The 17,646-nt window shown below is 41.2% G+C and overlaps 1 protein-coding gene across 3 annotated transcripts in view; it reads left to right on the top strand.

Annotated features, from left to right (window-relative positions):
- The first annotated feature begins 4,497 nt into the window (after positions 1 to 4,497).
- Positions 4,498 to 17,646, top strand: part of SCP2 (sterol carrier protein 2) — a 117,340-nt gene continuing 104,191 nt past the window's right edge. For 2 of the 3 annotated variants that reach the window (XM_019957454.2, XM_019957456.2), the window contains exons 1-5: positions 4,498 to 4,698; positions 9,940 to 9,994; positions 15,046 to 15,117; positions 16,129 to 16,260; positions 17,489 to 17,553. In XM_019957454.2, the coding sequence (XP_019813013.1) occupies positions 4,630 to 4,698; positions 9,940 to 9,994; positions 15,046 to 15,117; positions 16,129 to 16,260; positions 17,489 to 17,553 (393 nt within the window). In that variant the 5' untranslated portion in view covers positions 4,498 to 4,629. The remainder of the gene's footprint in view (positions 4,699 to 9,939; positions 9,995 to 15,045; positions 15,118 to 16,128; positions 16,261 to 17,488; positions 17,554 to 17,646) is intronic. The other variant, XM_070786526.1, reaches the window with a different exon arrangement.

The raw sequence follows: 17,646 nt of genomic DNA, 5'->3' as shown, positions 1-17,646 counted from the left end.
TCTCATTTTCAAAGACAACAGGCACAATGTGACAATGCTCTGGTGCTGTCACGCCAAGTGGAAGACAGAACTGGTGAGTTGTAGGAGGATGGTGGGATGGTTCTCCTGGGTGTGGGTCTCCTCCTCATGCCTCCTTCACTGCCTCTTCCTGGTTTCCTTATCTCCTTCCCTCTAGGACATTCTATATGCCCTCTGGCAGGGGCAGAAGCTTAATCTCCTGACGCTTATTGTTGTTGTTCAGTGGCTCAGTCGTTTCTGACCCTTTGTGACCCCACTGCCTGCAGCACTCCAGGTTTCCCTATCTTTCACTATCTCCTGCTGCTGCTGCTGCTAAGTCGATTCAGTCGTGTCCGACTCTGTGCGACCCCATAGATGAGGCTCCCCCGTCCCTGGGATTCTCCAGGCAAGAACACTGGAGTGGGTTGCCATTTCCTTCTCCAATGCATGAAAGTGAAAAGTGAAAGTGAAGTCGCTCAGTCGTGTCCGACTCTTAGCGACCCCATGGACTGCAGCCCACCAGGCTTCTCCATCCATGGGATTTTCCAGGCAAGAGTACTGGAGTGGGGTGCCATTGCCTTCTCTGTCACTATCTCCTAAGTTTGCTCAAATTTATGTCCTTTGAGTCGATCTTGGCATCCAACCATCTCATCCTCTGTCACCCCCTTCTCCTCCTGCCCTCAATCTTTCCCAGATCAGGGTCTTTTCCAATGAGTCAGGTCTTTGCATCAGGTGGCCGAAGTATTGGAGCTTCAGGTTCAGCATCAGTCCTTCCAATGAATATTCAGGGTTGATTTCCTTTAAGATTGACTCTTTTGAGCTCTTTGCTGTCCAAGGGACTCTCAAGAGCCTTCTCCAGCACCACAGTTAGAAAGAAACAATTCTTTGGTGCTCAGTCTTCTTAAAGAGCTTCCCTTGTGGTTCAGGGGCTTCCCCGGTGGCTCAGACAATAAAGAATCTGCCTGCAATGCGGGAGACTTTAGTTCGATCCCTGTGTTGGGAAGATCCCCTGGAGGAGGGCGTGGCAACCCACTCCAGTATTCTTGCCTGGAAAACCCATGGACAGAGGAGGCTGGTGGGCTAGAAAATCACTAGAATTCTAGTGATTTACTAGAATTACTAGTAATCACTGAATTACTAGAAGAATGTGATGACCATTAATAGTCGAGAAGACAGGTTTTAAAATCAGACCTGGTTCAATTTGCTTAAACTCTCTGTCCTTGTTTTATTGACCATAAACCTGGGAGAATAGTTATAGCTATTTCAAGCCAAACACTGTTGCCAGTTTGGCAGTGAACTGAACATGAGGGCAAGGGGGGTATTCTCTAATGCTAGCCATCCCACATGGCCAGAGAATTCTCACCAAGTGATGTAGTGGGAGGCCAGAAGCCCCTTCATGTCCATCAAAAGTGGGGGATGCACATAGGGAAGTGTATGCAACAGCAGGGTGCTAGGAACAGCTCTTCAACTTCGTATTAAGCAAGAAAAAAGGAGATATACAAAATCCCTAGAACAACTGAATCTGTGTAAACTAAAACTTGGACACAAACAGTGCTACTTTAAATGCGGGGAAGGTTAGAGGGGTTGGAACTGGGGAGAAAGTAGACAAGAGGACCTTGCCCAGCTGGTGACACACAACGGACAGGGGAATGCCACTCACTGATTGCAAAATCCAACCACTGCCCTTCACCCGCCTTTGCAGATAACACTACCCCCAAATAGAAACAAAACAAAACACAACCAAACAAAACCCAAGACAAGGCTCAATCAAAATGTTCTTGCCAGTGACTGCTGCGAAATTTTCTTGATTCAGCAGGACTCCAAACTCCACCAGCAGCTTCAGGGCAATTGTGCAGGGGGTCCCCAAGCTCTTCTTGGGCCTCTTCTCTCTCCCCTCCCCCCCACCCCCAACTGTGTCCTCTCCTCTGCTCCTCCTTTTCAGAAGGCCGGGCACCCTAAGCCAAATTGGAATTGGTTTGGCTGCCCAGCCCACTGGAACCTTGCTAGGAAGTTTGGCCTGGAAGGAAATCAAGTATTTTAAAGCTCTAGTGGGGGCTGGGCTTGCTGGCACCTAGTTCTACCCTTGAACAGGTCCCCTCTCTTTCCTCACAGCCCCGGGGAACCAAATATGGGGCTGAAGGGACCGATATTGACATAAAATCCCATCGGAATTACTGTGGGAGCCGCAGGTGAAGTGGTCACCTACCAAAGGATTTAGGCCTGGGGAGCCTCTACTGGCAGAGAAGGCAAAGGCATCCCACTCCAGTACTCTTGCCTGGAAAATCCCATAGATGGAGGAGCCTGGTAGGCTGCGGTCCATGGGGTCGCTAAGTGCTAAAGTGCTGCCTTGTGCTAGGCTCTAGGGATAGGGAGGAAAAGGGGAGATTCTTTGCCCCTTGTCTGATCAGGTGAAGATTTTACTAAGCTGACCCATTCTTAACCCAGGAATTCTTTACCTAGGCTAGTGGAGGCTCCTTAGACTCACCTGGAGAAACTAAACATTCATGCCTAGGCTTTACTCCCAGATGCTCTGATTCAGTAGAAAGTGGGCTCTGAATATGGATGTTCTGAACCTTTGGTGATTTTTATTGGTGGGGGGCACAGTATATATAAATGTGCAATTTCTATAAGGCCTTTTGAAATCATAAAAATGGCCTATGAACTGAGAGTCCACTTGGTTCAGTTTCCTTTTAGAACTAAGTGTGTTTGTCTTTTGCAACCCCCTTGAAGCCAGTCAGCATCAGTTTGAACATGTCCCTAACCACCCACCCCTGCCCCCAGACAGGATACTCAGTCCCCTCAGAGATAGCTTGGTCAGTCTAAGAAACACCTCAGCTTGCCCCAAGTCCTCTGTCTTTTCACCTCCTGCCCAGTAACTCCTCAGCAGCCAGGTGGAGTTTTTGTTATTCTACAAGTCCTAAGAACAACTGGAGGAGGTAACCTTCCAACATTTGATGCTTTATGCCATGAAGATCTATGAGGGGCTCTTATCATACACCCTTAAGACTGGAAGGGGCCTCAGAAATTTTACAAACATACACACACACAGAGTCAGTTCTCAGATTTTGGTGTTAGTTATTTTCTAAAAGTTGCTGTAAACACAAATTAGTGAATACTGAACAATTGCTCCTAAGGAAAATACAGGGTTAGGCATCTGCAAGTCTCTGCGCACGACATATTTTGTCAGTTGATCAATAAATAAGCTGGTTTTATGTGTTTCTGTTTAAAGACATCTTGTTATTTGTATTTGAACTCAGGGCCAATAACACTATAACTCATGTATGAGCCAAGTTCAGTATTTTCTTCACAGTGCACCTCACACCCTCCTTGTATCTAGGTATACTTCAGGCACCATGGTTGCAGGAGATTTTTTAAATGGTGAAATCAACAGCAAAACACAAAAATGTGAAAAACATGGCACAAAATCATGAGAAACACGTTTGTTTACAGCATGAACTGGACAGGGTCTTGTGTAACCTCAACTGAAAACAGACATGTGGGGCAACTCACATTTTTCCCCCCGCCTCCAGAGCTCTTGAAATATTGACTTTGGGGTTACGGATACATTCTTATCAGTAGGAAAATCCGCAAATTCAGAATCAGCCAATAAAAATCATCCCCTAAATATATAATATATCCACAACATATATTTGGTCCCTGTTTCAAGTGCTAAAGGCTTTGCTTCTATCACCTCCCTTAATCCTCAAAAGACAAAAGGTCACACAGCGGTGACCTTTTCCACCTTTTCCACTTTCCTGGTGGCACAAAGGATAAGAATCCGTCTGCCAATGCAGGGGACACGGGTTCGCTCAAATCCCTGGTCTGGGAAGATCTCACACGCCCCTGAGCAACTAAGCCCCAGGTCGCCACAGCTACTGAGCTCAGGTGCCGCAGCTACTGAGGCCGGGGCATCCAGAGCCTGTGCTCCCCAACAGGAGAAGCCACCACGGTAAGAAGCCTGTGTACCCAAGGAAGACGAGCCGCTGCTCCTTACAACTAGAAAAAGTGCGCAAAGCAAGGAACATCCCGCAAAGCCAAAAATACATAAATAACGAACAAACAAACCATATTATAAACACTAAAAAAAAAAAAGTCACGGCTAGTGACAGGACTTTGGTTTTATTTTAGACATTCATATAATAACACCCGTCCCTCCTCCCCCGTAGTGTATCTCTTCCAACTTCTCGACCTATAGGATACAGAGCAACTCCCAATATTTCAAAATTTTTCCTCAGGCTACTCTCGTGAATCCAGCCTTCCTTCAATCTCAGGCCTTGCTGCAGGCCACAATAGCCCTCAGCATAGACAACCTAAACCTGAAGGATTGGTACTAGGCTATAGAGCCTTTTTCAAGGGCTGAAAGGGACGGAGTTTCCAACCAACCGGTGAATTCTCGCCTTGAACTTTGTCCGCTTAAGTCCCCTAGCTCTTCCCTCCCTGCACAGTCATCGCCGGTGTCTCCGCGCACGCGCACGTTTCCAGTTCTGCCCGCCCCGCCCCGCCCCTCGGCCGCCTCCTGTTGCTTCCCTGACCCCAAGAGCTCAGGCGGAGCTGCAGCTTCAGTCTGCGCCAACCTCAGACCTGAAAGCTTTACGTCCGCTGTGCCCGCCTGTGCCCACAGTGGTTCGAACAATGTCTTTGGTCGCTTCACAGTCTCCGCTCCGGAATCGGGTGTTTGTGGTGGGGGTTGGGATGACCAAGGTAAATAGAGCCGTGAGTCCCCGGAGGTGGGCTCCCTGCTCCGCTCAGCCTGGGTGAGGCCGCGGGAGCCCTGAGTGACCGGGAAACGGGGTTTGGGGTGGGTTGTGGGGTGTCAGGACTCGTCGCCGTCCGTCTGTCTGCCCTTCCTACCGGAGGGCGCCACTGGCTTCCCACCACCCAGCTCGGCTCCTTGTCTGTGAGGCATCAGAGTGGCGACTCGGATGGGTTGTGATGTTGATGTCTCTGCGGAATCATAATGTCTCAGTGTTGTTCTGCGGCTATATGTTCCTCCTTCTTCCCTTTTCTTCCTGGGGCGCAGTTTGTTAAGACCTCAAGATGACCCAAACTCCGCACCTCCTTTGAATATGGGTGGAAACCTAAGTTGTGTGGACTTGTAACTGAGGCAAGGTTTGCCCCATACCCAGGAGGAAAGCAGGTCGTGAATGTCGCCAGCCCTGCACTTCCAGTAATACTCCGTGTTGGATCCCTTCTCAGTTGCAACTGTAGGAGTAGAAATCTCAGTGATGCTCAGCGTCTTGGCACAGATGGCAGGTTTTCTACATCCTCCGACCTTTGCGTTTCTCACATGGTACTCTGCTTGCTACTCAGGAGGCCAGAGGCAGCTACAGTCTCACTTGATTGTATTTCTTGACATGCTCACTACCTTTGTGCTCTGCTGCTGCTGCTGCTAAGTCGCTTCAGTCGTGTCCGACTCTGCGAGACCCCATAGACGGCAGCCCACCAGGCTCCCCCGTCCCTGGGATTCTCCAGGCAAGAACACTGGAGTGGGTTGCCATTTCCTTCTCCAGTGCATGAAAGTGAAAAGTGAAAGTGAAGTCACTCAGTCGTATCCGACTCAGTGACCCCATGGACTGCAGCCTACCAGGCTCGTAGAGAAAACAACAGAAAGCAAAGGAACAGAGGCATAACAAAGTTTGGGACGAAACTATCAGTACTTTAGCATCACCTCTGTGTTCTGTGCTCTGTACTCTAGTGATGCTAAAGTACTGATAGTTTCGTCCCAAACTTTGTTATGCCTCTGTTGCTTTGCTTTCTGTTGTTTTCTCTACTTAAGACCATTTGTCTTCACTTGGTTAACTTGTTTGCATTTTTAATACTCCCTTCCCAGGACGGAGCTCGGTCCCTACCTCTTTTGTCTTTTTTTTTTTTTTTTTTTGTCTTTTATATTTTTTCCTACCTCCTTTTGAAGAAAATGGGCTGCTTTTCTGGGTGCCTGATGTCCTCTACCAGCATTCAGAAGTTGTGGAATTTACTGGGCGTTTAAATGTTCTTTTGATGAATTTGTGGGGGAGAAAGTGGTCTCCCTGTCCTATTCCTCCGCCATCTTAGGACCACCCCCTTGTTTGCATTTTTTAAAAGATCAATTCAGATCTTCTAGGAGAAGTTCTGATTCTCCTGACTGTCCCATAGAGCCCTGTACTTAACCTCTGTCTTAGTACTTTATATTTTATCCTGAAATTCTGTTTATATGTCTATATTCTTCTTTTGCATATAGCCATCTCCCAGGTTAATTAATTGCTATACCTCTGCTGCTGCTGCTGCTAAGTCACTCCAGTCGTGTCCCTCTAGCACTTTGAAAATGCCTTGTGCTTGAAGAGCTCAGTAAGTGTTAGTTGAACACTATTAAATGCATGTGCTTTGTGACAGAGGGTTCCTATGGGAAGTTCTCTTTCCAAGAAAACAACCTTAAACTTTTAAGGTCCTGCTCTGTGTTTCATAGACAGCTATGTATGGCAGAAGGGCAAGGGAAATCTAGGGGATCTTTTTATAAGGGCAGTAATCCCATTCTTTTTAAAAAATTTTTATTTATTTGGCTGTGTCAATTCTTAGTTGCAGCACATGGGATCTTTAGTTGTGGCATGTTGGCTCTAGCTCCCCAATCAGGGATCAACCCAGGGCCTCCTGCATTGGGAGCTCAGATTCTAAGCCACTAAACCACCAGGGAATACCTTCAAAAAAAATTTTTTTTTTTTTAAATTTATATACTAGTCCCCTCTTGAGGGCTCCATCTACATGATTACCAAAGACCCAAGTTCTTAAGGAATGTATAATATGGAGAAGGAAAGGGTAAACCATTTAAATATGATATATTAGGACATTTTGGAGAAGGCAATGGCAACCCACTTCATTACTCTTGCCTGGAAAATCCCATGGACGGAGGAGCCTGGAAGGCTGCAGGCCATGGGATCGCTAAGAGTTGGACACAACTGAGCGACTTCATTTTCCCTTTTCACTTTCATGCATTGGAGAAGGAAATGGCAACCCACTCCAGTGTTCTTGCCTGGAGAATCCCAGGGATGGGGAAGCCTGGTGGGCTGCCGTCTATGGGGTCGCACAGAGTTGGACACAACTGAAGCGACTTAGCAGCAGCAGCAGCAGCAGCAGGACATTTGGTTAAGTGTAGTAGATTGGAAATATGAATTTATTTCTTTTGGTGCTTTCCAACTCTCACAAAAAATGACAGTAAAGAAATTAAAATATTAACCCATCGGGGTAAAGTGACTAGGAGAGGAAACAGTAGAACGATGTCAGAAAAACAGTGGATGATTAAAAGCTGATGGAAGTGTGGTTATTGATTCAAAACAGACACTCAGAGCTCAAGTTCTTGAAGAAGGATTATACTGGTTGAGTCTTCCTTCAGAACTTGAGAAGGTTTAGGACCTGCATGTACTAGATGTCAAGTAAGGTGGGAATGAGAGGAGGGAAGAAAAGCACTTCCCTGGTATAATTGGATTCCAAGATCCTTTTTACCACTAGGTCACTATCAGTTCCTTGTCAAGGTATTGGAGACTTGTTCTCTGGAGAAACTGAACTGATGCGTCTCTAGAATCATCTGACCTTTAGGTTTAGTGGAAGACAGAAGTGAGGCCCAAGTTGAAAAAAGGGAATTAAATGGAATTCTGTATAGTATTAAATGATAGTAATTACCAGCCCTGTTCCCAGAGCACTGGTGATCAGATACATGCTAGCTTCAGGGCAAATTTTGGAAATTATGTGAAAAGACTCCAGAGAAAAGTCAGATTATCACTCTACTCAAAGGGAAAGATTTTAATGGACTTGAGTATAGCAAGAGTATGAAAAGTTGATTGATATTCTTTTAAATTCAACATTGCTTTTAGCCTGTCAAAAACTCCCACTTTTCACGTTTTAGTCTAGTATTAAAAAAGAATATCCACAATTATCTTAAAAGGCCATTAAAGTCCTCCTCCCTTTTCTAATCACATATCTGTGTGAGGTCAGATTTGCTTCATAGACTTCAACCTAAAAAATAATGCCAAAGGTTGAATGAAGAATCAGCTGTGTCAGATGAAAGAATTCACCTGCCTCCTATGAAAGCAGATATTAAAGAGAATTGCTCAAGTGCAAAACAATGCCCCTCATCAGTTTTTCTTGAGGGGAATATAATTATTTTTAATAAAATTATTTATGTTAACATATAATGGTTTTTTTTTTCTGAGTGAATTGTTATTTTAAATGTCCTGTTATACGTGCTAATAGGGTAAATATTGGTAACTATAACCCTCATGATCAAAGTTCTGGCATCTTCAGTGATTTTTAGGAATGTAAAGCTGTCTTGAGACTGAAAAGTTTTGAGAATTACTGGTTCTAATCATTGAGTACTAAGAGCTACTAACAACACAAAGAGAGAAAATCATATGCTTCCAGATGAAAAAATAGACCACTACTGATAGTTTTGCCAGAGAGATAGAGTGAGTCTGTAAGATTCTGGATCCAGCTGCCAATCTGTGGGACAGAGAACAGAGGAACAGGTTGAACTGTATGAGTATGCGATCTACAAAGTCCAGAGTGTGGGAAACTACTGTCCCAGCATCTGGGTTCTTTAATAGATGTGTTGAGAGGAAAAACATGTAGTGGAGGGGAACCTGTAAATTAAAAGAGAATTTAAAAGACCCATAATTTTTTTTAAAAGGCAAGGCTGAAATATAGTGTCCAAGACACTTGGGTGATAGAACTACGAAATACTACAAGGAAGCAATTATTATAAGGATCAGGATAATAATTACTTTGGGGGTGAGGCGGGGTTGAGGTAAGGGACAGCATGTTTAGAAGAGTGTGTGGAGTGGCAGGGAAAGTTCTGTTTTTTAGTTTGTGTGGTTGTTGTCAAAGATAAAGGTAGACACTAGGTAAAGTGTTAGGGCAGATTTTAATAAATAGTATGCTATTGCAAAAGTCCAATGTGCAGTAACTTTATATACATGTGAGTAGAGAAGAGGAATCAGAGAAGCTTGAATAGAATTTGGTGAAGGAGAGAATATTTGTCAATGATTTGTACAAGAGTGTTTGCTTAAACTTTAAAAAATGAGGCAGTTAACTCCAGGAAAAACAAAACAGATTGCTCAATGAACCACATATAATCATAATATACAAGCTGGCTCAATAATAAGCAACATTGTCTTAATAAGGTAAGCACTATGTAATGATTTAATTTAAAACTTATGTTTCCACTGTATAAGGAGGATGAAGAACTGTAAATATATAAGTGAGGTGGTCTAAGAGACCTAATTCTCATTGTCCCTTATTGAAGACTATGATATAATTTCTTAAATTGATAAGTCAAGAAATAATAGTATCAGAATATTTAGAAATGTGACATTTTATAAAAGAAATATCTGAAAGGATTGAAAATGGATGTTTTGGGAGCAAGTAAGACTAGTGAGTGGAGGGCAACAGATTGCTATTTTTATTATAGGCTTTAGGGTAGGTTTTTATTTATTTTTTGCATTTCTTAGGAGAAGGAAATGGCAACCCACTCCAGTGTTCTTGCCTGGAGAATCCCAGGGACGGGGGAACCTGGTGGGCTGCCGTCTATGGGGTTGCACAGAGTCGGACACGACTGACGGGACTTAAAAGCAACTGTTGACTTTCCTTTTCTTTTATTTACCTAACTCCTACTCATCCTTAAATACCTTATTTAAATAAATATCAGTTCCTCTGGGAAGGCATTCTAGTCCTCTGAGGCTGGGTAGTTGTCTCTCCCAGATCATTCTGTACTTAGGACCCTGTTGCATAATTGCCTGTCTTCCATTAAATAAGTTCCCTGTGGGTACAAACTGTATATTATTTATTATCAGAGTCCAGCAACACTGACAGAGACTCAGATTTTTTTGTTTAAATGACTAGATGAATGTATTTCTGTGGTTCTCTCTTGTGAGAGACTATCACCATAGTGTTTCCTTTTGTTATCTTCTGTATTTCTAGTTCACAAAGCCTGGAGTCGAGAACAGAGACTACCCTGACTTGGCAAAGGAAGCAGGTAAAAGAGAATATTTAGATCTTTGAACATTGTAGTTTATTGTGTGGTCTGTCTTGATTGTGGAGCAGCCTTGCAACCTTCACGGGAAGTTTTTTCAGGGCCAAGCAGTCTAAGCTTAGGTATCAGTTGTTTAAAGGGAATTCTGGCTTCCAGAGATTAAATTGCCAACATTCGGTGGATCATAGAGAAAGCAAAGGAATTCCAGGAAAACATCCACTTCTCCATCATTGACTACATGAAAGCCTTTGACTGTGTGAATCACAACAAACTGTGGAAAATTCTTCAAGATTTGAGAATACCAGACCACCTTACTTGTCTCCTGAGGAACCTGTATGTGGGTCGAGAAGCAACAGTTAGCACCTTACATGGAACAATGGACTGGTTCAAATTGGGAAAGGAGCATGACAAGGCTATTGTCACCTGTTTATTTAACTTACATGCAGAGTGTATCATGGGAAATGCCAGGCTGAATGAATCATAAGCTGAAATCAACATTGTCAGGAGAAATATCAACAGTCTCATATATGCAGATGATACCACTCTAATGGCAGAAAATGAAGAGGAACTAAAGAGTCTCTTGATGAGGGTGAAAGCAGTGAGTGAAAAAGCTGGCTTAAAACTCAGCATTCAAAAACTAAGATCAAGGAATCCGATCCCATCACTTCATGGCAAATAAAAGAGGAAAAGGTAGAAGCAGTGACAGATTTTATTTTCTTGGGCTCCATAATTACTGTGGATGGTCACTGCAGCCATGAAATTAAAAGACGCTTGCACCTTGGAAGGAAAGCTATGACAAACGTAGACAGCATATTAAAAAGCAGAGACATTGCTTTGCTGACAAAGGTTTGTATAGACAAAGCTATGGTTTTTCCAGTAGTCATGTACGGATGTGAGTGTGAGACCATAAAGAAGGCTCAGTGCCGAAGAATCGATGCTTTCAAATTGTGCTGGAGAAGATTCTTGAGAGTCCCTTGGGACAGCAAGGAGATCCAACCAGTCCATCCTAAAGGAAATCAGTTCTGAATATTCATTGAAAGGACTGATGCTGAAGCTGAAGCGCCAAAACTTTGGCCACCTGATGCGAAGGGCTGACTCACTGGAAAAGATGTTGATGCTGGGAAAGATCGAAGGCAAACAGAGAAGAGGGTGGCAGAGGACAAGATGGTTAGATAGCATCACCGACTCAAGGGACATGAATTTGAGCAAACTCCGGGAGATAGAGAGGGACGGGGAATCCTGGCATAGTGCAGTCCATGGGGTCACAGAGTCGGACCTGACTTAGCGACTGAACAACAAAGGCTTCCCACACATGGAGACCTTGGAAACTTCGTGGTCCCATGAAGTTGTTTAGGTACAGTCCTCCTGTGAAGCCTTCCCCTTCCTCCTTTCCCTGTCAGATTGTTGCCAGGCAATTCAGAAAAGATTATTCTCATTTTTCATTAGACACTCCTTGTCTCTCCAAGTACTTGTGCACTCAGTGTTCGTAAATTAGATTTCATTTCAACTCCATTATACAGGTCTGTGTTTACTATACGGGAATCAGAGCATCTCTGTCCCCCAAAAGGAAGGTTCATGAGATTTGATTAGCTGATGTTGATTCTCTAGGTGTATAATATTCATTCAGTGTTTATCGTTTGGTTGTTAAATCTTTTCCTCCTGACTATTGTCTCCAAACAGCTTCTACTTTTCTTTGAAATAGGAAATGCTTTAATCAATTTTTCTATGTATTTTTTGTTCTATTTCTTTTAGTTAGTTAAAAGTGGTTACTATAAAAATATATGGATGGAATATTTTGATTATAAGATGGTAATGTTGAAATGAAGTTATTAAGTTTGAGTTTACCTCTGGAATTGTCTAATAACAAGAAATTCAGCTTGATTGCCTCTATTTACTGATTACAATTTTCTTCTTTTGCAGACATTGTTAGGAAAATAAACTCAATTTAAAAAAAGGAATTTTTATGTAGAATATACTTTTAAAACATAGCTTTGTTTTTATAAAACCCCTTGGTTCCAACTGTGAGAAGTGAGAGGGAGGTGAGAAGTGCAAAAGGGTGATTCTGTTCACGTATCTGATGTAGTTCCAGGTGAGTATGTTCACCTTCAGCCTACATCAGTCATGTTTAGTTCAACATGTATCTAAACGTCACTTGGCGGGGAAGCCCCTGAGATCCTATAAATGATTTTGTTCTCAGCCCTTTGGGCTTACCTGTCAGCTGTGGTGGTGAGGCAAGAGAATTGGTTTAAGGGAAGTCTTACCCTCTAATTCTCCAAACTGGTTTAGGAGGAGGTTCTGCTACCTTCCCTGCCCTCATTATTTCCTAAATGCATAGTGTAGAGGGAAGCGCAACCAGCAGGATTGTGTCCTGTCACATTATTTAGAGACTTCTTACTCTTTACACAGTCCTGCCCATCTTCTTTCCCTCAGAGAAAGGTTAGGAATCCCTCTGCAGCTAAATGCAAAGTGGTAAAGCCACACCACGTAACTCTCTGAAACTGTTTCTGATATTGAAAGTTACTTCTGTGCTTCCTTTGTTTTCTAATCTCTTTAACATTTTTACTTAATAATGATTTAAATCTGAAAATATATGAAGACAACCTGGTGTTAGGAGAAAATGTTCAACAAATATTAAGGAGTACATCCGGGTCACTTGGGAAGATTCAGTCAAAGTCTGGTGTACAGATCTCAGAGCCTTTGCCCTCTAGTAGGGAAAATAAGGCAAGTTCACATACATGGTGAGTAGACCATGGGAGGTGCAAGATGCTTTGGCCACTTAGAGGAGTATCAGAGCACAGGCTAAACTTACACCTTTTCACCATAACTCATTCTCTCCTACTAATTATAAGAGCAATGCATGTTATTTATTGGAACATAGATATATATGTATATAATAATGAAAACAAAATTTGTAACCCAAGCCTGAGACAGTGCACTAAGTCGTGTCCGACTCTTGCGACCCCGTGGACTGTAGCCTGCCAGGCTCCTCTGTCTAGGGCATTCTCCAGGCAAGAATACTGGAGTGGGTTGCCAGCCTAGCAGCTGTTAATATCTTGGTGTGTTCTCTTTTAATATTTTTTTTCTATGGCTTTCTGGGATCATATTCTAAATGTGTATCATATTTCTAAAACTTACTATTATAAGCTTTTCTCCTGTCACTTAAAACTGAAAAAAATTAAATTTTCATGTTTCTTTGTATATTTATACCATATTAAAATTTTTTTTTAATTGTTTATTTTTAATTGAAGGATAATTGCTTTACAATGTTGTTGGTTTCTGTCACACATCAGCCTGAAACAGCCATAGGTATACACATGTCCTCTCCCTCTTGAACTTCCCCTCTCCCTCCATTCTGACCCACCTGGCTAGGTTGTCACAGAATACTAGGCTGAACTCCCTGTGCTACAGAGCAGCTTCCCGTTAGCTATCTGTTTTACACACAGTTACATAGATATTTCAGTACTACTCTCAGTTCGTCTGACCCTCTCCTTCCCCCGCTGTGTCCATAAGTCTACTCTCTATGTTTGTAGGTTCATCAGTATCATTTTTCTAAATTCCATATATACACATTTATACATGATATTTGTTTTTCTGACTTACTTCACTCTGTATAACAGTATGCTATCATTTTTGTTGTATATTTGCTTTACAGCTTTTTGACATTTTAGAAGAATGATAGTGAACATCTTGCTGAACACAAATATTTGTTCTCATCACTGGTTATTTTTGAGGACAAAGCCTAGAAGTAGACTCATTGGAGCAATGAATATAAACAGTTTTATCAGTCTTGACAGATTATTTTTCAGACCATTATTAGTTTTACTGGGATCATATGAGAATGCTCTTTTTTTTTTTTTGCTCGTACATAAAGCAGGAAAAGAAAGCTGGTTTGACTAAATCAATCCCATGGTCAATCATACATATATCTTCTTAAGTTAAAAAATCTTTAAAGTGATACATTCATTTGGTTAGAACACACACACACACACACACAGACACACATACACACAGATGGTTTATACTTCCCAGACCTCTTCTGGGGCAACTTCTTTTAACTGTCTTGGCTTTAGTTCTTCTGTTGGTTATCTCCCTATCTCTAAATACTCTTTCCACCACAATTGTTCTCCTTTTCAATTTATCAGTTTTAGATATCTGTTTGCTTCTCACTATGGTAGATGAGGATTTAGGTCAACCTTTTCTCTAGCTTCCACTCTCCTCTTCTTATTTTCATAATTTTTCTCAATTCCTCCAGTGGTCATTTCTACACCTTTGGATAGCTTCCTTGAAGCTTCTTTTCTTGTTCCATAGACAGGGTCATCTCTTGATCCTGGCTTTGTAAGATGATCGTATGAATGCTCCCACAGTTCCCCTCCTCAGCACTGACATTCTATCTTATTTTGCCCTCTGGATGAGTGATAGAGCGACAGAAATGAATAAGACACCTTGTCATTAAGGAGCTTTAAGACTCTTGGGGTTTAATATATTTATAGTTAGGTGTACAGTTAGAATAGGAAATGTTAAATATCAAAAAAGTGGTGTGAAAAAGTGTTACAATAGCTTAGAGGAAGAAATGATAATTTTTTAAAAAATTATTTTTTATTGAAGGATAATTGTTTTACAGAATTTTGCTGTTTTCTGTCAAATCTCAACATGAGTCAACCATACATAGGTATACATATATCCCCTCCCTCCTGAAGTTCCCTCCAAATGATAACTTTTGAAAGGTAAGATAACTTCTGAAAGGCTGAGATGATTTGATGAAGGATTTTCATTTGAATCGATCCCTGGGTTGGGAAGATCCCCTGGAGAAGGAAATGGCAACCCACTCCAGATTACTGCCTGGAAAATCCCATAGACAGGTGTTGGGAGGATCCTGGCGGGCTGTAGTGCTTGGGGTCACAGAGAGTCGGACAGAAACAGCAACTGAACACACTAGAGTTAGAGAGTGACTAAACAGCAGCAACACCCTAGAGTTAGCTTTACTCTGGTCAAACTCTAAACTTATTTTTACTCACTTAAAGTGCTATGTGATAAAACTTTTTTTGTTTTTATAGGCCAGAAGGCTTTAGCGGATGCACAGATCCCTTATTCTGCAGTGGAGCAGGCATGTATTGGCTATGTGTATGGTACGTGGAGACTATATATTCTAAAAGTTGTTCACCTAAGTCTGTCATCAACTACATAAACAATACAGAAGAATTTGTGAATTTTAACCCTCAAAACTCAGAATTCAGGGTCTTATTTTCATTATTTTTAGAATTTCCTTATGTGTCAGCCTAGTTTAGTACACATATATATTTTGCCAATATTGTGTTGCCAATAAAGGGGACAAATTTACATTTCTTTTTCTTGGGGATGGTCTTGATCATTGCCTCCTGTACAATATCAGGAACCTCTGTCCATAGTTCTTCAGGCACTCTGTCTATCTGATCTGATCCCTTGAATCTATTTGTCACTTCCACTGTATAATCATAAGGGATTTGATTTAGGTCATACCTGAATGGTCTAGTAGTTTTTCCTATTTTCCTTAATTTAAGTCTGAATTTGGCAATAAGGAGTTCATGATCTGAGCCGTAGTCAGCTCCTGGTCTTGTTTTTGCTGACTGTATAGAGCTTCTCCATCTTTGGTGGCAAAGAATATAATCAGTCTGATTTCGGTAATGACCATCTGGTGATGTCCATGTGTAGAGTCTTCTCTTGTGTTTTTGGAAGATAGTGTTTGCTATGACCAGTACATTCTCTTTGCAAAATTCTATTAGCCTTTGCCCTGCTTCATTCTGTACTCCAAGGCCAAATTTGCCTGATACGCCAGAGATTTATATCTGATAATACACATGAAATATTGCTTCCTTTATCATGTAACCCTACCCAGATTGAGTTGTTTGCTATTACTTGGTCATTTCTCTACTTTCCTACCTCTGTGTTATATAAATAAAGTGCATATATATATACTATGTTTTGAAAATTTTTGTATTTGCAGAATAAGTGGTGCTTCATGCTGAAACTGTTTCTGAGTAAGATGTCCATGTTTTATGTTAGACAAGGGCATAATACTAGAAAAATATAATGTAGTGTTATATTGCTTTGCAGCTCCATAATTGTCATGTTGCATAGATAATTTTCTTTTTTCTATGTAGGTGACTCTACCAGTGGGCAGAGGGCTATCTATCACAGTTTGGGACTGACTGGAATTCCTATAATCAACGTCAACAATAACTGTTCTACTGGCTCAACTGCTTTGTTTATGGCCCGGCAACTGATTCAGGGTGGTGAGAAGTGCCTGTTTGTCTAGTGTACTTAAATAGATGTGGGGTTATTGCCCTTCTTTTATGATGTCTCCATATGACCCTCAGAGGGATTGCTTTTTAATGTATTTTTTTAAATAAAAATTTTGATATATACTTTATATAGCACAAAAGTGTAGAATTCAGTGTTTTCAATATGTTCCCAGGTTTATGAAACTATCAGCACTGTTCAATCTTAGAACATTTGTATCACCCATAGAAGAAAGCTCTACCCATTAGCGGTCACTTCCCGTTTCTCCCCACAACCCTTGGCAACCACTAATTTACTTTCTGTCTCTATGGATTTACATATTCTGAACATTATATTAATGAAATCATATAATATATGACCTTTTATGGCTTTTTTCACTTACCGGAATATTTTCACAGTTCATTCATGTTTTAGCATGCATCAGTACTGCATTCTTTTTTGTGGCCAAATAGTAATCCATTGTATGAATATACTACATTTTGTTCACCCATTTATCAGTTGATGTACACTGTGCTATTTCTACTTTTTGGCTTTTATGAATAATCCTGCGATAAACATTTGTGTACAACTTTTTTGTGGCCATATGTTTTCAGTTCTCTTGGGTATATATCATAGTCTGTATTTCCAAATGTTCTAGGCTCCCTCATTAGGCCTTTTATTCTTCTGATTGTTGATTATTGCTCTGCTACTTGGTATTTTAATTGTTGGAGCTTTATAATGTCTCACTGTTGGATAATACTAGTAGCCCTTTTACCCCCTACCTTGTTATTTTTTTTTTCTTTTTTTAAAGAAAAATTTTTGCTTGTTTTGCTGTTCATTTGAACTTTAACATCATTTTTAGAAGCCCCCTCTTTCCAAAAATAGTTCTGTTGAGATTTTGATCAAGATTCTTTAAAATTTTTTAAAATCTTATTTAATGTTTAAAAATTCACAATTAGCTATTTGTATTCGTTCTTCACTGGAACATATTTCCACATTAATAAAAAGTTTTGTTAACGCTCAAAATCAAGGAAGAAGTATATACTTTATTGATTTTTCCTTGTATCTAGAGGTGTATAAGAATTTTCTCTGTAATTTTCACTTATTACAAATTTTATAACCCCTACACTATGTTTTTACATTTTGTGTACATCGACATACTTGTTTAAATAGAAGTATTTAAGGGTATTTTGTTTGAGTCTAGAAATTTAATTTTTCAAGATAATTACATTTTCTTTCAAGGTCTGGCAGATTGTGTCTTGGCTCTTGGGTTTGAAAAGATGGAAAAGGGACCCGTTGCAGTAAATGTGAGTCTCAATTATTTTTATTTCAGAACTGTTATAACACTATGAGAAAACTTTGCCCATCTGACTGCCATAAATAGAGCTCGCAAAAGCTGA

Source organism: Bos indicus, chromosome 3 (genome assembly GCF_029378745.1).
Source record: "Bos indicus isolate NIAB-ARS_2022 breed Sahiwal x Tharparkar chromosome 3, NIAB-ARS_B.indTharparkar_mat_pri_1.0, whole genome shotgun sequence".
Classification (NCBI taxonomy): domain Eukaryota; kingdom Metazoa; phylum Chordata; class Mammalia; order Artiodactyla; family Bovidae; genus Bos; species Bos indicus.
The sequence above is the reverse complement of the archived record's forward strand: the minus strand, read 5'-3'. Positions and strand labels throughout refer to the sequence as shown.